The sequence below is a fragment of the Brassica rapa genome, chromosome A07, assembly GCF_000309985.2.
Source record: "Brassica rapa cultivar Chiifu-401-42 chromosome A07, CAAS_Brap_v3.01, whole genome shotgun sequence".
Lineage (NCBI taxonomy): Eukaryota > Viridiplantae > Streptophyta > Magnoliopsida > Brassicales > Brassicaceae > Brassica > Brassica rapa.
Genome location: NC_024801.2, coordinates 10,587,172 through 10,612,371, shown reverse-complemented (window position 1 = coordinate 10,612,371; position 25,200 = coordinate 10,587,172). Strand labels below are relative to the sequence as shown.

The following is a 25,200-nucleotide window of genomic DNA, read 5'->3' as shown; positions in this document are numbered from 1 at the left end:
TAATTTATAATTTTAAAAACATTCAATGCAAAGTTTAAAATCTAAATATTAAGTTGTCAACAATTGTTCAAAATGTTTATAAAACAATTTCAAATCAAATTCGATGAGACTTCCTACTTATGTAATTTTGTAATCATTTGTATCTTGTTATAACATAAATTTTAAACCATGGATCACAAAAATTTTAGTGTGATATTTTTAACAACTTTAGTCATTTATATTCGTTTTTTAAAATTCAAAATATAACATATACGAAAAAATCTAAATTTTTATTATATAGTTAATGTGGTTGTTTAATTTATTTTAAAATGAATTAAAAATGATAGAGAATAAACTGATTTTTATCAAATTTTTATTATTCAAAATCATTAATTATCGTATATACTTTAACCACATTAGATAATTCCGTGATTTTTATTTAAGTAAACAATGAAGAAGATTTATGATTAATTTATGGTTAGTTTAATAAAAAACTTATTATATATTTATATAGACCAACATATTTTTCTAAAGATTCTAAAAATGATTGTGGTGATGATATGTGGATACAAAAATATGTTGTAATGTTTCCCTTTTAATATATAGGGGATTTAGAGAAATAATAAAAAGTTCTTAATAGTCTTTATTCCTATTTTGAAATGTAATGGGCCATTTGCAATCCTAGTGAACTCCACGGGCTTTTCAGCCCATCTGGAAACAGAGAGTACTAAAGAACTCGACACCGGAGTGAGGAACAAGAGGAAGAAGAAGAAGATGAGTTCATCATCAATGGCTCTTCGAGATATGCAAAGAGACCTAGAGGCCAAGGCCAATGATCTCGCCAAAATCCAGAAAGGTAATCAATCCCTTGATTCGAAATCTTTCTCTTGTTTTTGTTCAATAAACTTAGATTAATACTTCAGAAATCGCGAAGAATCACCAGCTGAGGAAGAAGTATACGATTCAACTCGGTGAGAACGAGCTCGTTCTTAAGGTATTTACATGTCTCACTGTTTTGTATACAGAGTATGATTCTTCTGAGATTGAAAGAGAATCATACATGAGTTGGATTTGCTGGAAGACGACGCGAACGTATACAAGTTGATTGGTCCTGTGCTAGTGAAACAGGATTTGGCAGAAGCTAATGCCAATGTTCGCAAACGTATGGAGTACATCTCTGCTGAACTGTATGTTTCCAAGTTTCTTTCTTTTGGATTGTTACATCAACTTGGAAAGAAAAAGAGAGAACCTTTCGTTCTAGCCCTAGGATACTAATAAATGCTGTTGATGAATATGCAGTTTAGCACTTATGTGAAAACATGACTTCCTATGTTGATCATGTGTTTGAGCTACATAGTGTCATGTCCCTTAGGAATAACGTTTATTGTTTGAAGGAAACGGATTGATGCAACTCTCCAGGATAACGAGGGGCAACAAAACAGCAAGAGAGAAGCTGTAAGTCATCCCTCTCACAGACTATATGCTGATTTGAATGCATTTCAACATGGATACTAACACCAGTCATAGTCCGAACATTGATGCTTAAATTTACTTAGCTTAAGAAATATACAGTAGACGTTTTCTGGGTCAGTTTATTCATGTCCTGGAAGTAAAGACTTGAACTGAGTGCGCTCCTCTGTCTTGTTGCGTGGTGGACTTAGCACCATATACGAGTTTGTTTTGTTTGAAAGAATAGAGACGAATGGTCACAAATGGAAACTCGTTCCTTTACTTAAACTAGTGATGACGATCTTTATGGAATCAAACTCTTGCAGATGATGAAGTTACAACAACGTCTACAATCTATCCAGGCAGGAAAAGCAAAGGCTTGATTCAGTGATACGTACGAGGCTCGCAGGCCTCCTATCCTTTACCAATATCACAGAAAGAATAAGAAGAGCGCGGCTCCAACTTGATGGGGAAGCGGCGGATTCTAGAAGGTGAGGTGGCACTTATCTAGAAGGGGAATCTTTGAATAACCACTTGAGGGGAACATCACACGTACCGGAGGGAACATCGCACGTACGAGCCTAACAGAATGAGAGTGACGTGTTATCCTTTACGCTTATCCTATTTATATGACTATGTAAAAGAGAAATGGTATCGAGTGTTTGAGTCGATCATAGTGTAGGAGCTGAGAAATCTCCTGTGAAACTTTCTCTTGGTTGTAAACACTTGATCGATTGATTCAATAATACACTTGTTTCTCTAGATCATTGTTTTTACTTCTTCACATAACAAACTTGGTATCAGAGCACGGTTGTTACCTGAGATCAAGCATGGCGCCAGTTAAGAAGAACGATGAGAAGATCTCCGAGCTCGCAGATCGCGTGGATGAGAGGATCGACGCGATCGAGAAGGAGGTAGGGAAGATCTCGTCATTGGAGAGGTGTATGGAGAGCATGATGACGGAGATGAAGCTGATGACCGGTGAGTTTGGGAAGATTCGTCTTGGACTGACAGAACAAACCAAGGAGAAGGATCGGCGGGAAGAAGGGCCGCTCTCCTCTTGTTTGGTCTCTCATCCAGCGGGTGTTTTCAACGCGCCGGTCTATCCAGGAGAAGGATCGGGGAAAAGTATCGAGGGAGGACCAAGGCACCATGGGGAGGCAAGGTACGTGGGTGAGTCAAGGTTGGAGGGTGACTCGTTCACGGTACAGCCGCCACCGTGGAGAGCCTTGGAGGATCGAAACTTTTCGCTGTCTCGGCGGATGGAGATACCGCTGTTCGACGGCACAGAAGCGGAGGGGTGGATACTGAGGATCGATCAATACTTTGAGATCGGAGACTTTACGGAGGCAGACAAGATGAGGGCGGTGCGACTGTGTTTCACCGGCGAAGCCTTATCTTGGTACCGTTGGGAGCGAAATCGAAACCCATTTGAGTGTTGGGAGCAAATGAAGGATAGGGTGCTTCAGCAGTTCTCAACCGTACGCGACACGAGCGTAGGCGAGAGACTGCTTAGCTTAAGACAAACGGGCTCCGTGAAGAAGTTTCGGAAGGAGTTCATCGCGCTCGCATCCAACGCCCCAGAGATTCCCGATTCAGTGTTGGTGATAGCCTTCCAGAACGGTCTGCGTCCTAAGATTCGAGCGGGGGTGAAACTGATGGAGCCGCGGGGGTTGGAGAAGATAATGAACGTGGCGGAGCTGGTCGATGAATGGTCCGGAGAAGGAGACTCGTCGGAGAAGGGAGAAGGGAACGATAGCAAAACGGGCCGGGCCAGTAACGGACGATTTCAGGCCCAAGGAGCTCGTGGGAGCGTTCAAGGAAGTTTGGGCCAGGGGAGTGGACAGAACAGGCCCAAATCCAACACACCCACGACAACCACCAACAACGGAGGTCAGAAGCCACATAATAGGCTCAAGCCACCGTTCCGACACCTGACACCGGAGGAAGTCGCTAAGTGGAAGGCGGATGGCCTCTGTTTCCGCTGCGATGAGAAGTACCGGTACAATCACAGGTGTGCGCGACCGGAGCTGTTGGTACTTATGTTGCTAGAGGATGGAACGGAGATTGATGTCTCTGAATGTTCCGTCGAGTTGGCAGAGACGGCGGTGGAAGAGGAAGGGGAGATTGCAGAGATTTCGATTAGCTCAATGATGGGGATTTCATCATCGAAAACCATCAAGCTAGAGGGAACAATACAAGGCGAGAAGGTGGTGGTTCTGATTGACAGCGGCACAACCCACAATTTTGTGTCAACGGAGGTTGTGAAGAGATTGAACCTGACCATCGATAGTGCTAAGGCGTACAACGTACTTACGGCGGGAGGTATTACGATAAGAGGAGCGGGGACGTGTCCTGACGTGAGGTTGGAGTTACAAGGTTGTTCAATCACCTCAAGCTTTCTGCCAATTGAATTGGGGAGCGCTGATGTGATCTTAGGGATCCAATGGGTTGAGACGTTGGGCGATACGAAGGTCAACTGGAAGTTGCAGGTGCTTAAATTCAAGATTGGAAACAGCAAGTATAGACTGGTGGGAGATCCAAGTCTCTGTTGCTCACCAGTCTCAGCAAAAGCCATGAGGAAAACAATGGAACAGGAAGGAGAGGTAGTGTTGGTGGAGTACTACGGGTTGCAAGTTGAGAAACCAGTGGTGAAAGGACCACTCGCACCACAACTTACCTCGTTACTGGAGGCTTATGCGCCGGTCTTTGAGGCACCCAAGGAGTTACCACCCTCGCGAGGGAAGGAGCATGCCATTGTGCTCAAGCCTGACGCAGAACCAGTGAGGGTGCGCCCTTTCCGATACCCGCAGATACAGAAGGAGGAGATAGAGAAACAGGTCACTACGATGCTGGCTGCGGGCATTATACAGGAGAGTAGTAGCCCCTTTTCCAGCCCTGTCTTGTTGGTTAGAAAGAAAGATGGAAGCTGGAGATTCTGCGTCGACTACCGCGCCTTGAACAAAGTCACAGTGGCTGATTGTTACCCAATCCCGATGATTGACCAGCTGCTTGACGAGTTGCAGGGGGCAGTGGTATTTTCGAAATTGGATCTGAAGGCGGGGTATCACCAGATTTTAGTGAAGGCCTGCGACGTACCGAAGACAGCATTTCGCACGCATGATGGTCATTACGAGTTCTTGGTAATGCCCTTCGGACTCTCTAATGCACCAGCAACATTCCAATCTCTCATGAATGATGTGTTCCGGGGCTATTTGCGCAAGTTCGTCCTCGTCTTCTTTGACGACATCCTCGTCTATAGCAAGACGTTGGAGGAGCACACTGAGCACGTCAGGCTGGTGTTGGAGGTATTGCAACAACACAAGTTGTATGCTAACAAGAAAAAATGCGAGTTTGGCAGTTCTTCCGTGGAGTATCTGGGTCACATCATCTCAGCGGAGGGAGTAGCTGCAGATGAGGGCAAGATACAGGCCATGAAAGATTGGAAGGAACCACAGAATGTGAAGGATTTGCGGGGATTTTTGGGGTTGACTGGCTACTACCGCAAGTTTGTGCTTGGGTATGGAGATATAGCTCGACCTCTTACGGTGTTACTCAAGAAGGATCAATTCGCTTGGGGGCCAGTACCAGCAAAGGCCTTTCAACATCTAAAGCACGCGATGTCGACAGTACCGGTGCTAGCGCTACCTGATTTCAATGAGTTGTTTGTGGTGGAATCAGATGCGTCGGGATTCGGTCTGGGCGCGGTACTGATGCAGAAGCAGAGACCTCTTGCTTACTTCAGCCAGGCTCTCACTGACAGGCAGCGGATGAAGTCAGTCTACGAAAGGGAACTAATGGCCATCGTATTTTCTATCCAAAAATGGCGGCACTACTTGTTAGGGCGCAGGTTCCTGGTCCGTACCGATCAAAAGAGCTTGAAGTTTCTGCTGGAGCAGCGCGAAATTAAGGTGGAATATCAGCGGTGGCTTACTAAGTTATTGGGATTTGATTTCGAGATCCAATACAAGCCAGGCTTGGAGAATAAGGCGGCCGACGCACTATCAGTACCTATTGCCCTACAGATGGAGGATATTAACAGAGCGGTTGAGGTTGACCCGGAGATGGGACAGATTGTCCGAGACTTGAAGCAGGACAGCAAAGCGCACCCTGACTTCACACTGGTCCAGGGGAGGCTCCTACGCCAGGGTAAGCTGGTTATTCCGAAGGATGCGAGTATGGTGGGGTTAATATTAAACGAGTTCCACGATGGGAAACAAGGGGGTCATGGCGGCGTGCTGAAAACGCAGAAGCGCATCGGGGAGATCTTTTACTGGAAGGGGATGATGACTGACATACGGCGTTATGTCTCAGCGTGTCAGGTCTGCCAGCGGAACAAGTATTCTACTTTGGCCCCTAGTGGTCTGCTTCAGCCACTGCCGATTCCACTCAATGTTTGGGAAGACGTGTCCATGGATTTTATTGAAGGGTTGCCAAAGTCAGAGGGTTACAACGTGGTGCTGGTTGTCGTTGATCGTTTCTCCAAGTACGCTCACTTCTTGGGAATGAAACACCCTTTCACTGCGGTTGATGTCGCGGTGTTATTCATTCATGAGATAGTCAGGTTACATGGTTTCCCTAAAACGATCGTCTCTGATCGAGATAAGGTATTCACGGGATTGTTTTGAAAAGAGCTGTTTCGTTTGGCGGGAACAAGGTTGTGTTTCAGCACTGCCTACCACCCACAGTCAGATGGGCAAACAGAGGTGACAAATAGAGGATTGGAGACGTACTTGCGGTGCTATGCAAGTGAGAAGCCTCGCACTTGGGGTCAGTACTTGGCATGGGCAGAGTATAGCTACAACACATCTTTTCACTCCTCTATTTCGATGTCACCTTTCAAAGCTGTCTATGGTAGAGACCCGCCTGTGTTGATGGGTTATGAGTCGGGCTCTACTAGCTATGCGGATTTGGAAAAACGTTTGAAGGGTAGAGATGAACACTTGGCACTGATCAGGCAATATCTGCACAAAGCTCAGCAAACTATGAAGAACATGGTTGATGCACGTCGCCGGGAGGTGGAGTTTCAGGTCGGAGAGAAGGTGTTCCTTAAACTTCGACCTTACCGTCAGCATACGTTGGCCCGTCGTGCAAATGAGAAACTCGCCGCGCGATTCTATGGACCATATGAGATCGCTGCACGGGTGGGACCAGTGGCATATCGTCTGTCTCTACCACCAGAAGCACGCATTCATCCGACGTTCCATGTCTCTCAACTCAAGAAAGCCGTGGGAGAGGAGCTGACTCCGGTCTCTTTACCGCCACAGCTCACGGTGGATGGGATTTTGGAAGCCCAACCAGAACGAGTGTTAGACGCGCGCATTCACCCAACGTCGGTACAGCGTGAAGTCTTGATTAAATGGGCAGGATTGCCAGAAGCTGACTGCACGTGGGAGGGAGCAGAGGCAATGGCTAAGCAGTTTCCTACACTTGACCTTGAGGACAAGGTCAATTTCAATGGCGGCGGTAATGATACATACGAGGCTCGCAGGCCTCCTATCCTTTACCAATATCACAGAAAGAATAAGAAGAGCGCGGCTCCAACTTGATGGGGAAGCGGCAGATTCTAGAAGGTGAAGTGGCACTTATCTAGAAGGGGAATCTTTGAATAACCACTTGAGGGGAACATCACACGTACCGGAGAGAACATCGCACGTACGAGCCTAACAGAATGAGAGTGACGTGTTATCCTTTACGCTTATCCTATTTATATGACTATGTAAAAGAGAAATGGTATCGAGTGTTTGAGTCGATCATAGTGTAGGAGCTGAGAAATCTCCTGTGAAACTTTCTCTTGGTTGTAAACACTTGATCGATTGATTCAATAATACACTTGTTGTCTAGATCATTGTTTTTACTTCTTCACGTAACATTCAGCTAGTAAATTGCAATCACATTTCTCAATGCCCTTCACTTGTGCTCTCGGAGTCTCGGGCACTGTCTTAATGGTTTCAGAGGGTTCTTGTGGTTTTAGATTTGGTGGTGATCCCTTTCTGTCGTTAGTGTTCTTTTTGTTGACAACTGCACTTGAATGTGTGTATAAACTTATACAGATCTTGTCGCCCTCTCTAGTTAGGAAATTTGGAGATTTACACTAGTAGCTTTTACCATACATATTTTTTCTCCAAACAAAACCTACCTCTGTGTGGAGGTAAGCAGTTGGCCAGTGGCAGTGACTTATATTTCAAAGCATGCTCAATCTTGCTTCTCATCCTCATCTACAAAAACCCTTTTGTTTTGTTATACCAAACATTCTGTCATATACTTTGTGGGAACCGAAATTCACACTGTCGATTTCCGTTTAAATAAGGAAACTAAGAAAACCCTAGTTTCCCAGAGGACCCGTATATCTGTTAATTACCACACGTCAAGCAATCAGAACACGAGAATAACAACGATAAAAATAAGAAATCGAAAAGAGAGCAAAGTAGATCTTATTCCGAATCTGCGTATGAGCGTTACAACAAGGTATAAGCCTGGGCTCGAGAGCTGTCGGCGAGATTCCTAGTTCTAGCAACCCTAAGACAGCTAAACCTAATTGAGTCGCAGCTCGAAATAACAAAAACGGAAAATTGCCTAAATTGCTCTAAGTGCTAAGTTTACTCTGAAAAAGTTCTCTCCTCTTCTCATCGCCTAGGACTCCTTATATACTAGCTCCAAGGTTGGTTTACGCTTTTACTCTTCTGCCCTTAAGCCGTCATAGCATAAAATGGAGATTTTCCATTTTTCCCGATCTTCATAATTATCTTCAAAACTTCCGTATTTATCCGCGGAAACTTGACATTTATCCTTCCTCGTGGGCCAAGCGTAAACCATGCTGTGGTTTACGGGGTTTTGGGTAGGAAAATCGTAGGATGGGCTTCGAATCGTGTTTTAGGTCCCTCTGGGCCGTCTTCCGACTCGACACGTTTACTACGAGTTTTCCGCGGTTTCTAATCCGCGAAGTTTGATCGATGAATTACAATAGCGGGAAACATGGACTGAGCTTGCTACGGTCTTCGGGAGATAGCATTCGAAGGTTTGACGAGAATGCATGGACCGGTGTCGTGTCGATGTTCGGAAAGGTTCAATCGCTACACAGCGACCGAACTTTGGCTCGAGCCCGGTCGCTACGTGTGAGACGAGCGCTCGGTCGCTACGTAGCGACCGAGCGGGACGATCGCTCGGTCGCTACGTAGCGACCGAGCTTGGCTGAGCTCGGTCGCTACGTAGCGACCGAGCGGGACGACTGCTCGGTCGCTATGTAGCGACCGAGCTTGGCTGAGCTCGGTCGCTACGTAGCGACCGAGCGGGACGATAGCTCGGTCGCTACGTAGCGACCGAGCTTTTGGCTCGAGCTCGGTCGCTACGTAGCGACCGAGCGGAACGAGCGCTCGGTCGCTGCGTAGCGACCGAGCCTGGCTCGGGTTTGGTTGCTACGTAGCGACCAGACGGCGTGTATACGTAGCGACCGAGCTTGGTTTGTTCGGTTTGATTCCCAAAGGATACTTCTTCGTAAAAACCTCGTATAAGTTATTTTTTACGAAAATTACATCTCTTCTTTTACTATCTCTTTCGAAAATACGATCTCCGAGGATTTAGATTTGGTGGCGATCCCTTTCTGTCGTTAGTGTTCTTTTTGTTGACAACTGCACTTGAATGTGTGTATAAACTTATACAGATCTTGTCGCCCTCTCTAGTTAGGAAATTTGGAGATTTACACTAGTAGCTTTTACCATACATATTTTTTCTCCAAACAAAACCTACCTCTGTGTGGAGGTAAGCAGTTGGCCAGTGGCAGTGACTTATATTTCAAAGCATGCTCAATCTGTCTTCTCATCCTCATCTACACAAACCCTTTTGTTTTGTTATACCAAACATTCTGTCATATACTTTGTGGGAACCGAAATTCACACTGTCGATTTCCGTTTAAATAAGGAAACTAAGAAAACCCTAGTTTCCCAGAGGACCCGGATATCTGTTAATTACCACACGTCAAGCAATCAGAACACGAGAATAACAACGATAAAAATAAGAAATCGAAAAGAGAGCAAAGTAGATCTTATTCCGAATCTGCGTATGAGTGTTACAACAAGGTATAAGCCTGGGCTCGAGAGCTGTCGGCGAGATTCCTAGTTCTAGCAACCCTAAGACAGCTAAACCTAATTGAGTCGCAGCTCGAAATAACAAAAACGGAAAATTGCCTAAATTGCTCTAAGTGCTAAGTTTGCTCTGAAAAAGTTCTCTCCTCTGCTCCTCGCCTAGGACTCCTTATATACTAGCTCCAAGGTCGGTTTACGCTTTTACTCTTCTGCCCTTAAGCCGTCATAGCATAAAATGGAGATTTTCCATTTTTCCCGATCTTCATAATTATCTTCAAAACTTCCGTATTTATCCGCGGAAACTTGACATTTATCCTTCCTCGTGGGCCAAGCGTAAACCATGCTGTGGTTTACGGGCTTTTGGGTAGGAAAATCGTAGGATGGGCTTCGAATCGTGTTTTAGGTCCCTCTGGGCCGTCTTCCGACTCGACACGTTTACTACGAGTTTTCCGCGGTTTCTAATCCGCGAAGTTTGATCGATGAATTACAATAGCGGGAAACATGGACTGAGCTTGCTACGGTCTTCGGGAGATAGCATTCGAAGGTTTGACGAGAATGCATGGACCGGTGTCGTGTCGATGTTCGGAAAGATTCAATCGCTACACAGCGACCGAACTTTGGCTCGAGCCCGGTCGCTACGTAGCGACCGAGCTTGGCTGAGCTCGGTCGCTACGTAGCGACCGCGACCGAGCCTTGGCTCGAGCTCGGTCGCTACGTAGCGACCGAGCGGGACGATCGCTCGGTCGCTATGTAGCGACCGAGCTTGGCTGAGCTCGGTCGCTACGTAGCGACCGAGCGGGACGATCGCTCGGTCGCTACGTAGCGACCGAGCTTTTGGCTCGAGCTCGGTTGCTACGTAGCGACCGAGCGGGACGAGCGCTCGGTCGCTGCGTAGCGACCAAGCCTGGCTCGGGTTTGGTTGCTACGTATCATGGATTACCCTCACCTCCCTCTTTCTCTCTTGATTGATCTAAACACTAGATAGCATTCTCTCTGCTCAGAACAATCTATAAATAGAAGATCCCAACCTCAGCCACACGTATGTGACGAGGCCGTTAGGAGCACATGGGATGTCTCTCACTTGTTATTTTTTATTCCGTAGAGACAGCTGGCAAGTGATAAGATCATCTGCCTTCTAGAAATTCATACTCTCTGCTGCAGGCTTGCTTCACTAATGGGCCGAACCTTGTCATTCCCTTGGTTTGATCCAATATAGCAGCACACATAACATGTTTCGGGAGTGTAAAATGGAAAATGAGACATGACATGTGTTATGAGCACACTTTGATCCTATTTGTGGCTGCATCACAACCTTGTGACTAATTATAGAGGCAGAATCAGCCAATACATGATATATACTGGAGTCAATGATATCATTGAGAGAAGCTACATGGGTTTTCTGTCTTCTTTTATACTCCCTCTGTTTTTTTTATGGAGGTAGTTTTAGGTGAATGCACAATTATTAAAAAAGTTATTAATTTTTTCAAAAATAGCATTTGATATATAAATTAGGTATAGTCCAAACCAATCATAAATAAGTATATACTAGATTTTGTAATTAAATATATTGTAAACGAATTTCTATATAAGATAGTGTATAAGTTTGAGCACATTTATCCAAAACCACGGACCAAACCGTACCAAGCTGAAAAACCAAAATTGAATTGAATTGCATAAATAATATAGCAAATCATAAATCTATGACCAAAAAATTGAAACCAAACCGAGAACCAAATGAGTACCTGAATTTTTAAATAAAAATTATATATTTAAAAATATTAATTACATTCAATTTTTAAATAAACACATATCCTAAAAATACTATTTATAAACCGGATAACACGAAAACTTGAATTACCTGAATATTTTTATTTGGTTGATAAATAATTTAGTTAACCAAAAGTATAATTTATGTATATAATTATTTATTTCAAATATATATAACTATTTTTAATATAACACATAGTATCAAAACGATTTTCAAAATAATATTATGTTTTAAAATAAGTAGATTTTGTTCTAAAACACAATTCTACTGCTAACATATTTTAAAGTATCGATATAGTGTTAATAAATAACAAAGTGTTTTCAAAGTTTTAGAAGTTATCACTAACCGATTTATAATTGGTTAGACTAAATATCTAACATAACCGAAGATAAATAGTCATTTTCTGAAAATATAGCAGATGGAAAGATTGAACCGGTTTTATGTAGACCATAATCATATCTATGGATTTTTATAGAAACTGGTTTGGTATTAGAATAATACAACCAACTTGGAATATTAAATTGTGACAAACATCGTTTAGTTTGTGAATGATAATATTGAAGTGTTCATATATATAACATGGTTAATGAAATCAGTTTAGTTAATAAGGTTAGTATAAAATAATGGTTCATCTCTATAAAAAATGTATTTTTTACAATGGATATTATATTTTGTTTATAGTCTTCGAAAGTATTATCTATTAAATAAATCACAAGTAACTATATACTATATAAATATAGGATGGACATTATTTAATATTAGCTCAAAATATTTATGATGGAATAATGCGTATATAGTAAACATATAAGTAGATAATTAGGTTAGTACCATTTTTTATGACTAATTTACTTTTAATGAAGAATAATTAAGTTAGTAGTATGAGAAATAATAGGAATTCTAGTTAAATGAAATGGTCCAACTATGACTTGTTTTAAGTAGATTTTTTAGGACTCCTTCCCTTTTAATAGTATTGATTATTTGATTGGTCACACTATATCCAATAAAGTAAAATTTACTTAAAATTATAAAAAATACTTATATTTTGAAACAAACAAATTTTACTTAAACTACTTGAAATAAAAAAATAGAGGGAGTATTTGTTATAGATGGAAGATCATATCGTTAATGGACTTAGTTAAAAGGGCCTAGTTCCATCCAGACTATCGAGCTAATGGGCCTTTGCGAACGTATGGAGTCAATTTTTGATTCTCATGGCTTGGTTAATTGTCAATAACTTCATGATGATGCTAATGGTGTGGAATTGATGACGAAGGTCGAATCCAATATTGTATATTTTATGATTTTACATACAAAAGTTTATTTTTTTTGAAATAACATACATAAGTTAATAAACACACGATTATGGTTATTATATAATTTTTTTGGAATTATACGTAGGTGTTTCTAATATTAATTCAGAAAACTCGTATATGATGATTGATGAAATATCTTTTTTTCAACCTGCATCTGTGCTGTCCACACAAGAGAGAGCTTACCAGATAAAGCTTATTCTATAGTAAAAAGGATTTAAAGGGATATATAAAAGATTTCTCCTGAAAAACCGATACAAATCTCGCGTTTCTTTCTCGAACATAAAACGATCAAGACAAAAAAATGTTAAATACAAGGCGAATCCAACATGCGTATTCATTTGCATACGAATGTACACGTAAAGCGTACAAGTTACCATAAAAATTTTTGTATAATCGAATGTCGACATGTAAATATATACATGTCAAGTAGAATGACAATCACGTGAATTTATAAAATTTGACAGAGACAGTGTGTGTTTCCGATGGCTCATCCGCTTCTGCCAGGTACGTAACATGATGAGGCTGTTTGGCAATGTAGATTCAGAGTCCTAACTTTAGTCATTTGATCATGTTCAAATAAAAAACTTGTCATTTGATCACCAAATTTTTTTTTTTTGGTCATTAAAGATTAAGAAATGGATGTTCATATATTTGAAATCAAAATATAAAGTAATCTCATGTTGTTGAAAAATATTCCATAACGTTAACTAACGTATCTTCTGACCGCTCTTGTATTGAATTTTTTCTTCTTTTTTAAATTTGATTAAAAAACATGTAATTGATCATAAGTTCATAACTAAACAAAACCGAAGACTAAGTAAAAAAAATAGTAAACTATTCTCCGAAAATAAAATGTGAAAGCTCCGGTAACCACATGCTGTGGAAATCTGGTATAGTGCAGATTCGAATTCGGGTCTGAAGACTAAGTATGATCCAGATTGTTTCAATAATGAAAATTTTGATGCCTCCACGTTTGAGTGTTTATGGACAAATATTTACTTAATTGAGATCAAGATGTTTTTTTTAATAACTTGACATCAACATCAAAGACATCCATCCGTGCGTGTAATGTTTACGTTGATAAGTAACAAAATAAATTATCTTGAATTTTCATGTTTACCAATTTTTTTAGTATCATTATTACTGTTTACCACTAAGAAATCTTTTTAAAAATATATTTTTCATTAAGATTCAAAATATTTTTTATACCCTTGTTTTCTATATATATAATAAATAATTATTTTTAAAAAACATTATACTTTTTCAAATTTGAACCTTTTTATAAATCTTTTTTTTTGAATTTTTTCCAGTTTATTTTTTCAAAATTTCTTTATGAAAATCGAAAATTATTTTTGAACTATTTTTTCTCTAAAAATTATATTTTAAAGTATTTATTTATATATTTATTAAAATCCTAAATTTCACATTCGAAGAATCGCACCCTACACTTCAACTCTAATATTTAAGTCTAGATTAGTTAATCATATAGTTATAAATGTCTTTTTTCCCTCTTTAAAAATAAGGGTAAAAGTAGTTAGTGTAAACATCAAAAGTAGTATTATAAATGTGGTATATTTGGAAATTTCTCTTATCTTACAATATTCAATATGTAATCATATTTATGGAATTCAAGATATAGCTATCTAGCTCCTGGGTCTCCTAATATTTGGATTCAGTCCGATCGAATTCATCTGTAATCGTTCAAATCTTTTAATATAAAGTTAAAATAATTAAATTATTACATAATAAACGAAAAATTAATTTTTGTAACTTTTAGAACATATTTTTCATAGGAAATCCAAAAATACAACAAAATGAGGCATTGATCTCTTTTTAATACCATTCTTCATTCATTTTTCCTCCCAAAACGGGACATCATTACAATAAGTTTTTTCTGATAAGTATCAGATATCACCCTCTTAATTATAAGATAATACTATAGGAAAAAAATATATATATATATAAGGATGTAGGTTAGAGGTTAGATCGATTATCGAATCTCGAATAATTTTCCTAACCTCGCATTCAAAGATATTTCACTAATGGGATTCTAGGTGCTATGTCATCATTATTTTATTGGAACTATTTTTTACAAGTTTTTTAAGCTGACTAAAATTAAGTATGTATGAATATAATTTTACTAGTCTATTGGGGTGAGTAAAAAATCTAATCTAATGTTAGGTAAATGTTGTACTTTATATAGAGTAAGTCCATTATATTTTGCAAGTCCATGGGTAGGCCAGGGAATATGATTCTTTGCCTGCGGGGTCCGGCCCGTTTGACCCGCCGCGGAGGGATGCGGGTCAAACAATTTAGAAAAATTAATTTGCGGGTGCGGGTGTGGATCATGAGCATTTTATGCGGGGCGGATGCGGGTTGGTGGATTTTGAAACGCGGGTATCCGCCAACCTGCAATTTGTTTTTTAAAAAAAAACTTTTAAAAAAATATATTTTTTTCTGTAAAAATGTATATTTTTAAAAGAAAATATGGGAATTTTAAAAAATAATAATCAAAATATTTTAAAATATTTAAAATTTTAATTATAAATATATTATTTATATTATATTTTACAAAAAATTAACTAAATAATTATTTTTTAAAACAAAAATATAACCCTCGGGTCCCGCGGATTACCCGCAAAATTAAGCGGGGTGGGTGCGGGTATAAATTTATTTGTTCGCGGATTGTGCGGATCGGATTTTTTGACAAAAAAAAACTTTGTAACCCGCGGGTTGGCGGATCAGCGGGGCGGGTTTGACCCGCAACCCAGCCCTATCCATGGGCTGAGTAAAATAATGGAGAAAACTTTTTACTAAGTTGATGACTAAAGTAAGTCTATTTGGTAACAAATGGCTTAAGCTAAGTAAATTTGATGACTAATCTAACTTATTGACCAAGCTATGCAACGCAACTTAGTGAAAAATGGCAACTGATAAAACTATGTTGGTGTCTAACCTTGATGACTTAGTAACAAATATCAAAAGCTTAAACAAACTCAATGACACATGTCAAGTTACTTTAAGACTAAGCTTTGTGAATCTCTCCTATAAATAGACATCTTGCATTTCCATTAAGGACATACTCTCATACACTTAAGAACTCACAAATTCATACATAAGCTTCCACATACAAAAGTTTCAGCAATACCTCTAATCTTTCAAAGTAAGTCTGGAGAGTTGGTTCGCAGATTCTGTGTTGGGTGAAGCAAAATAGTTTCACGTGGTTTTATCCTGGGACTCAAAATCGTACATAAACCTTCTCACGTACGGGCAATTTACTGAGTTAAGGAAAGTGATCAAATAACGACTCCACGTATTTGTCTTTTCCATTTTGGGGTTCTAAAGTTTTTGCCGCTTTATATTATCGTTATCATCACGCTTTGTTTCGTAATTTTCAATATGGATTCTTGCGTCCTAACATACTTAACTCAATAAATCCGCTTCATGCTTATTAGTTGAATTGGATTGAATATTGCCAACAATATTTCTAAACGGATTTTTAAATCATCTGAAACGGTTCTGAGAACACTCTTTAGCTTTTCTTCAGAACGTTTTGGTAAAAAGACGAATCATCCTTAGAAAATGATATATGTAACATTCATTGAAAGGTTCACGATCTCGTTTTTTATTTTAGAAATAACGTTTAGGATGACCTTTTGGCGAAATCCAAAAAACGATTATTAAAGTTCAAGAACGCTTCTTAGCGATTTTGAGAACAATTATTTGCAATTTAAATTGCATGTTCGAATCAATGACTACGGTTATTGGGGCGAAAGGTGATTCAACAAGTTAGCCGACAACCCAATTCGGGAATGGTATACCACTTGGAACGCAACCTACACAAGTTCCGGTTGTACCAAGCAACGTAAGCGGAATTCAGCCCGATAAGTTTGATGGATCGAACTTTAAACAGTGGCAGCAAAGAATGCAATTCTTTATGACTATACTGAATTTGGCAAGGTATCTTACCGAAGTCAAACCAGTGCTAGATGCCGATAATACAGATCCACGGCGCTGGCACGCCTTGTAGCATGGAGGCATGGTGACTTCCTATGTAAAGGCTACATCCAAAACCACTTGGTGGACCAGATGTTCTATGTATACAGTGAGATTGAAACCTCCAAAGATCTATGGGATGCTTTGGAGAAAAATACAAATCCTTCAATGTAGGTTCGGGGAAATTTGCTACTGCAAAATCTTTTAACTTCTTGATGGTCGATTCACGACCTATCATGGAACAAGTTCATGAGATACAATTTATCTTTCAAGAGTTCGTTGACAAAGGTATGAAGCTCTGTAAGACCTTCACAGTGAATTGCTCCATTGAAAAGCTTCCTCTAAGTTGGGAAGACTTCAAAACTTATCTTGCTTACAAGCAAAAGGCCTTGACTTTGGCAAACTTAATTACCCGGTTTTAGAAACGTGACAAAGATGGGCCATTCTGTACTCAAGATGCTAATGTGGCTGAGTATCGGAACAAGGGTAAAGTGAAGGCAAGATTTCAAAAATTCGAACCGAAGCTTATTTAAAAAGCACCCTCGAACTTCAAAAGACAAACTCAACTTCCCATGGAGGGAGATGTCGTAATTGCGGCAAGATGAGACATAAATCATTTGAATGTCGTAGAAAATCCATGGGGAAAAATCAGTCCAACCTAACTGAAGCAGATCTATGTGATGTGGTCACAGTAGCTCATATTGTTGAAGAAAATCCCAAAACTTGGTGGTATGACACAAGTGCCACTACACATATCTGCACTGATAGATATATTTTCAGTACTTATCAGAAATGTAAATCTGAAGATCATGTAAAGACGGGAAACATATCCAAATCTAAGATCAAAGGTACTCGGAAAGTTGTGTTGAAGATGACTTCTGGAATGGAGATCACTCTCACCAACGTAAAACATGTTCCAAACATGAGGAAAAATCTGATTTCCGGATCTCTGATGAGTACACACAGTTTTGGAATTCACTTTGAATCTGACCAGCTGATACACAAAAAGAATCGTGTTTTCATATGAAAAGGTTTCGTCAAATTTGGATTAGTCAAAATGTGTGTAATGACAATCCTTAAGAAAAACGATGAACCTATTTCCGAAAAATCAATGAATAAGAATCCAGTTGCTTATATCATTGAGTCATCTAATATTTGGCATGAAAGATTAGGACATGTAAATCAAAAGTCTATAGAAAGACTAATGAATTTAAACATGATCCCAAGATCCAAAATTAGGAATGACAAATGTGAAGTTTGTGTCCAAGCAAAACTCATAAAAACACCATCACCTCGTGTCGAAAGAACAACCGAACCTCTAAGTTTTATACACACAGATTTGTGCAACTTAAAGTACGTACAAACTATAAGTGGTAAGAAGTATATTGTGACTTTCATTGATGATTGCATAAGGTACTGTTACATATACTTATTACGTAGTAAAGATGAAGTCTTGGAAAAATTCAACGGGTATAAACTCAAAGTTGAAAAATAACTGCAAAAGACTATCAAAATAGTCAAAAGTAATAGAGGAGGCGAGTATGATGGACGTTTTAATACGTTTTGTCAACAAAATGGCATTATTCATCAAACAACCACTCCATATTCACCTGAATCTAACAGAGTTGTAGAACGCAAAAACCAAACTCTGAAAGAGATGATGAATGCAATGTTGCAGGAATTTGGTGTAGCTCAGCATCTGTGTGGGGGGAGGGGGGGGGGGGGGGGGGGTGGGGGAAGCTCTTCTCTCCGCAAATGAAATCCTCAACAAAATACCTCATAAGGTATCTGGCAAAATGCTATATGAACTTTGGAGGTTTCTGGTTCATAAATCAGATATACCAGACATTCATGTCAATACAATCATGGAATCAAAGACTGTTTCATTCTTTGAAAATATATTTCCATGTAAGGATAAACAATATCCAAAACGCACTCGTGAAGAAACAGATGCGGTGACCTCTATTAATGAGGCAAGTACTTATGGCACTTCTGTAACTAAAGCAGAAGAAATGAAAGACGAAGCTAGATGAAGCAAAAGAGCTCGTAAGGAAAAGTCGTATGGTGAATATTTTATAAAGGTAGTTCTCACTGAGAATGAGCCAAAATCTTAAGCCGAAGCCATGTTTACACCCAACGCACCTTTTTGGTAGAAAGCAGTCAATAGTGAAATAGATTCTATAATGCATAACCATACCTACGAGTTAATTGAGTTACCTCAGGGGTTCAAAACACTAGGGTGTAGATGGCTAATGAAAACCAAGTTGAAACTTGATGGCTCAATTGATAAGTACAAGACCGGACTTGTGGTGCAAGGAAAAATACAAAAGGAAGGTCTAGATTTCTTTGACACCTATTCTCCAGTGATGAGAATAACTTCAGCAAGAATATTGATTGCAATTGCAACATTAGAGACTTGGAAATCTATTAAATGGATGTTAAAACTGTGTTTCTAAGGTGAGATTTAGAAGATGAGATATATATGAAGCAACATAGTCCAGGGTCAAGAACAAAAAGTTTTTTGACTTGTGAGGTCATTGTATAGGCTCAAGCGAGCACCGAAACAATGACATGAAAAGTTTGATACTGTAATGATGTCAAACAGATTCAGCATCAATAAATATGATAAATGCATTTGCTTCAAATGTACTCCTAGCGGGTATGTTTTGTTGTGTATGTACTTTGATGACATGCTCATCATTGGCAGTAATAAAGATATCATCCAACGAACCAAAAACATGCTTCATAGTCGGTTTGACATGAAAGACATGGGTTTTGCGGATGTTATCCTCGGCATTAAAATCATGAGAACTCCTGATGGTATAATTTTATCCCAGGATCATTATGCTGAAAAGATACTTGAGAATTTTAAAAATTACTCAAATGGAATTGCGAAAACTCCAACTAGACACTCAATTGCACTTAACTAAAAACGCAGACGAGCTAGTGTCCTCGTCTAGTGTCGCAAGTGGAGTATGCAAAGGTATTTGAAAGTCTGTTGTACTTAACCAATTGTACACGACCCGATTTAGCGCATGCGGTAAACGTATTAAGTCGCTATACAAGCAATCCATGTAATATACACTGGAAAGCCATAACAAGGGTATTGAATTATCTACTATACACCAAAAGTTATGGGCTGCACTATGGTAAAGAACCATGAGTCTTAGAAGGATATAGTGATGCAAACTGGATATCTGACTCTAAGAACTCGAAATCCACAAGTGGATATGTGTTTACACTTGGAGGTGCAGCGATATATTGGAAATCTTCCAAACAAACAGTATTGGCCAGATCCACAATAGAATCTGAGTTTATTGCTTTAGACAAGCAACTGAAGAAGCAGAATGGCTTCGTAACCTTTTGGAAGATATTCCAATGTGGGAGAAACCAGTCCCAACTCTACGCATACATTGCGATAGTCCGTGGGCTATAGCTCGGGCACTGAACACTCTCTATAATGGAAAGATACGACACATAAGACGACGTCATAAGACCATTAGACACTTGATCCAAGCGGTGCAATATCTTAACTATATAAAGTCAATTGATAACCTTGCGGATCCATTTACTGAAGGTTTATTGGGAAATCAAATTTTAAAATCATCGAAGGGAATGGGTTTATTGCCTACAACTAAGGATGTTTGATGAAAACCCCACCATCGAGACATGAGATCCCAAGAAGTTGGTTCAAGGGGATAACTAAATCAAATAATATCCGATAAAAGCACTGTAGCCTGCCCATATCCCAAGATGATAAAGTATAACATGGCAATTTATTGTGTTTATGATAGGTGCACATGGCAATCACCTAGTGAGTCTGAAATGAGACCGTTTCAAGGAGGTGATCAGGCTACACCCTCCAACTTGACTCATGAAACACCAGGCAAGTTCACGGCCAAAACGCAAACATGAGAATTTAACACAACGAGAAAACACAGCTGTGTTAATATTTGTTGACTCAGTTTACATAAACTTTAAGGTGGTTCAAGACATCAAGTTCACTACGAGAAAAGTAAATCCTACAGATACTAACAATGAGTAGTCCAAGGATGGAAAACACTACACATCACATACAATTAGTTTTTTTGCTTATAGTCTCGTAAAGTCTATATGTCTAGTCTTAGTTAAGTTTAGTCAGTCGAATCTGTCGAGTCTGTATAAGTTCTTTCGAGTCTTGCATATGTTTAGATTTTATCTATTCATGTGGGGGATTGTTGGAACTATTTTTACAAGCCTTTTATGCTGAGTAAAAATTAAGTATGTGTGAATAGAATTTTACAAGCCTATTGGGTTGAGTAAAAAATCTAATCTAATGTGAAGTAAATATTGTACAATATATGGAGAAAATTCATCATATTTTACAAGCCCATGGGCTGAGAAATGATGGAGAAAACCATTTATTATGTTAATGACTAAGCTAAGTCTGGTGACAAATGATTTAAGCTTAAGTAAACTTCGTGACTAATTTTAACTTAGTGACCAAGTTATGCAACTTAATGACAAATGGCAAATGCTAAAGCTCACTTGGTGTCTAACCTTGATGACTTAGTAACAAATGTCAAAAGCTTAAGTAAACTCTGGTGATGATTGTTTCGTGGTTTTTAGATTTTAGTTTTTGGCTTTTGGTTTTAGTTTTTAGTTTTTAGATTTTGGTTTTTAATTTTTAGTTTTTGATTTTGCAGTAGATTTTAGTTTTTGGAGAAACACGAACGGTGATTTTGGTTTCTAGCTTTAGATTTTTGTTTTTTAAACTAAGAAAATATTTATTATAAATTTTGATTTTTCTGTAGTTTTTGTTTATAAAAAATGAATGATGATTTTTCTGTATAAAATTATAAATCTATTTTGACTTCTGAATTCAAAATTTATTATCTTATTGGTTTGTCAAAAAAAATGATTAATTATATTTTAGTCTGATATTTTTTAAATAACTTAGAAGTTAATTTCTTGTTTTAAGACAAAATAAAAATTACTAAAAGAATATATCACAAACTTAATAAATAGTAAGCAAATGATTCTTTTTTTTTTGGCATCAGTAAACAAATGGTTCTTACAAAACCTTATTTGTTTATAGTATTTATCATTTTTCTTATATTAAAATAAAAGTAATAAAAATAACTTTATAAGAAAATGAAAAACTACCGTGGGTTTAGAAAAAACATGAAAACTTGGTTTTTGGCTTTTATGTTAAAAAAATAGTTACTTGTAAAAATTAGTTTCCCTACATTTTAGGAAATCTATTCTTTCAAAATCTTGATTGGATACAAAATAGTTTTTTGAAAAACAAAAACCAAAAACTAATCCAAAAACTAGAAACAATCAACCTCTCAATAACACATGTCAAGTTGTTTTATAACTAAACTTTGTGAATCTCTCCTATAAATAGACATTTTACCTCTCCATTAAAGATATACTCTCATACACTTGAAAACTGACAAATTAATCATATGTAAGCTTTCACATACAAAAGTTCTAGCAATACATCTAGTCTTTCAAAGTAAGTGACGAGAGTATAGCATGGCAGTCAAGTGTCGAGATTATAGCGTTACAGTTGGTTCGTAGATTCTGTTTTAAGTGAAGCAAAATAATCTCACGTGGTTTTAATCCGATACTCAAAATCGTAGGGAAATCGTCTCACCTACGGGTGATTTATTGAATTAAAAAAAATGATCAAATCACTACTCCATGTATTCTTCTTTTTCATATATGTTTTCTAATGTTTTTACCGTTTTATATTATCGTTATCATCGCACTTTGTTTCATAATTTTTAATTTGGATTCTCACGTTCAGACATATTTTTCCTCCGTTCCAAGTTTTTAGTAGCTCAAATTTGATGAACTAATAATTCAAAATGAAGTAGCCGTCGTGAGAATTTCGTGCGGCATATTATATGGTAGTTTAATTATGGATTTTGGATGAGGTCAGGATGAGCCACGTGATAGTATATGGGGTTTGGTTTGGCCGCGAAGACCAAGAATTTTTACAGATTTTTTGTGGTTCTATAATCGCCCGCGACTGTCAAATAATGAACATGACATGATACGATACGATACATACATAGTTCTATATTTAAATAAATGATTCCTTTTGTAAACAAACTTTTTAGGTGGAGTTTTTAATTAGATTTATATCTTCTAAATTAATTAGAGTGTGATGATGGTTGACGGGAGCAACTATAATTTGTATGGAGGTTGACGGAAACAATCAGTGCCGTCCCTGCCATAAGGCAGCTAAAGCTTGTGCTTTAGGCAACATATTAATCACAGTTCTTAAGGCCACATATTAATCACAGTTTTTAAGGCCACATTGCAATAAAATGATTGTAGCTCAATGTCTAATGCAACATCTTTTTACTCATTTTCGTTGGTTAGCGTGGTTTTCTTTTGAGTAATGTTTTTTCTTCTTTGTGTTAGTTGGCTTTTGCTACTATATATTTTTTTTTCATTCGATTATTTAGATGTTTATCACAATATATTTTCATCTTTCATATATAGTTTGACAGTTTTATAGTTTTTATTTAAAAGTTATTTTATCCTTTCTTTTTATAAAATAACTCCCTAATATTTATTGATGATCTAAATTAATATACGTTTTTACAGAAAAAAAATTTTAAACAAAAGTTAACCACTATTTTTAAATATGCTTTAGGCCACAGAATTTTTTGGGACGGCACTCAAACAATTATATATTTCCATTTAAACCAATCATATTTGTAAACTTATAACTGTTGTAATGATTTTTATTTTGCTAAAATCAGAATATATCTTTAAACGAGTTTTGTTTCATGATCTAACAAAAGGTACATTTATTGTAAATGACTAGCTTTATCAAGTTTCAGTTTATTATGAATAAAAATACTCATCCAGTATTTTTGTATGTGTGTACTTTGTCTAGTTCTAAATCCCTTATCGTTTTAACTCGAACAAACAAAAAAGCCTGACTGCCTGAGAAACAGAGTAAAGATGGTAACCACATTGCCAAGGAGTTCTAAAATCTGAACAATTGTGATCAAATACGGCATGTTAAATTTATTCATCTGAAAAAACAGTTGTACTAGGAATGTTAAATTTATTCATCCTCTCATTTTTTTAATATGTCATATGCAAAAAAAATAATTCTTCATACTATCTGAGTCTTATTTGAAAGAAAAAGAAAATTTGAAACGTGTTACGTGTTTCTGTAGGTATCAAAAAGCGAAGGGCACGGAATCTTCAATGAGTGACCCTTTGGAAACTGAGAGAGAGACAAAAATCTTTGTCGGAAAATAGTTCTGTCCAAATTTACCCCAAAAAATGAGATGAGATGTCAGTAAAGCCACGTCACCCCCCTTCACTTTACGCACCCCAGCTCTCCACGTGACATTTTTTTCCATCAGCTATTTCCTCTTTAATGCATGAACTTTAGATAACGATAAGCGAAGACTTTTTTTCTTTTCCTTTTTCGTAGTTGATAATTCTGAAGAAACTATTTAATTTATCGTTGGGAATGTTTCATATCGAAACAAAACAAAAGGTTAACACGATGAATCAAAGTTGTTGACGTTGCCCCAAACCCATGTTTTGTTAACAGTATTTTCTGAATATCATGTGTTTGGGGTGATTGATGTTTTTTTTTGAGAAAGAAGGGGTGATTGTTGTTAGTAGAAGAATTTGAATCAAATACACAAAATTTCAATTACCCAATGTCTTACTTAATTTTGAGATTTTGAAAGTGGGTTTATGATTGAATGATGACATAACATTTTAAGGCCAAAGGCAGCTAATAGTTATGGATGCAAGTGCACTAATAATAAATTTTGTTTTCTTTTTGCATAAAATCATTTAAACTTTGTTATATAAAACAGTAAGATTGCAGTTCTAATATCTCAACTTCGATACATTTTATATTTTAATTATGCTTTTATTGGTAATATATCCAATAAAAAAATCTAGATTTAGCCCTCTGTATACATGCAAACATCTACTTGTTAAAAGCTTGGTGATAAAAGGATTTTTTTATGAAGAAGATAACTTTTTTATTGATGTTTTCAACTTAACATTTGAGATTACATAAGAGATGAATATATAGGAAAGGACTGAGTACACAGCAGAAGCTAGCTAGGGTATAGCTCAGCAGGTGACAGCACATAATCCTAAAGTTTCAAACCGCTTGTGCAGCTGTAGATCCTTGGCTGTATGTCCTGTACGAAGCACACCTTTCGACGACATGGTTGTTGCGTGTTCTTGACCGTTGATAAATGAGGAGCTGGGCCGATCAGGTTGGGCCTTAGATGTCATTGGGCTTATACTTATAACTAACAGTACATTAAAGTATTGGTTTAGTACAAAAATTGATTTTCTTGTACCTCTATACTTTACGTCATGTTATTCGGTATCAGCAACTGTTTGGTTCTAGGTACAGGAAAATCAGATCTGATTCAAATTACTCCTAAAAATCTACCATTTATACAGAAACGGACAAAAAAAAATGAAAAGGCTATTTTATAAATTAGTCTAAGTTAATTAAGATTTAATTATGATGTATACTAATTATATAAATGTGAAAAAAAACTGAGCAAGTTTAAAAGGTATAAATATACTACATATACAAAGACATAGTTAAAATTTGGGA

The 25,200-nt window shown here is 37.8% G+C and overlaps 1 protein-coding gene across 3 annotated transcripts; it reads left to right on the top strand.

Annotated features, from left to right (window-relative positions):
- Positions 1–394: 394 nt before the first annotated feature.
- On the top strand, positions 395–7,270 carry LOC103828911 (prefoldin subunit 6-like). 3 transcript variants are annotated; one of them, XM_018652797.2, is made up of 6 exons: positions 402–835; positions 903–973; positions 1,042–1,166; positions 1,374–1,434; positions 1,755–1,829; positions 6,912–7,270. In XM_018652797.2, exons 1-5 carry the CDS (start codon positions 754–756, stop codon positions 1,809–1,811), a joined length of 396 nt encoding a protein of 131 aa, XP_018508313.1. In that variant the 5' UTR covers positions 402–753; the 3' UTR covers positions 1,812–1,829; positions 6,912–7,270. The 3 variants fall into 3 exon arrangements, with proteins under 3 accessions (XP_018508314.1, XP_018508313.1, XP_018508312.1); XM_018652798.2 differs by lacking the exon at positions 6,912–7,270 and having other exon boundaries at positions 395–835; positions 1,042–1,141; positions 1,755–2,192; XM_018652796.2 differs by lacking the exon at positions 6,912–7,270 and having other exon boundaries at positions 404–835; positions 1,755–2,192.
- Positions 7,271–25,200: the final 17,930 nt, after the last annotated feature.

Bases quoted from the DNA above. Each gene is read 5' to 3' on its own strand.
- LOC103828911 (XM_018652797.2), top strand. From the start codon at position 754: ATGAGTTCATCATCAATGGCTCTTCGAGATATGCAAAGAGACCTAGAG. The intron at 836-902 runs GTAATCAATCCC...TTAATACTTCAG, and splicing joins TCTCGCCAAAATCCAGAAAG to AAATCGCGAAGAATCACCAG. The intron at 1,435-1,754 runs GTAAGTCATCCC...AAACTCTTGCAG, and splicing joins AAAACAGCAAGAGAGAAGCT to ATGATGAAGTTACAACAACG.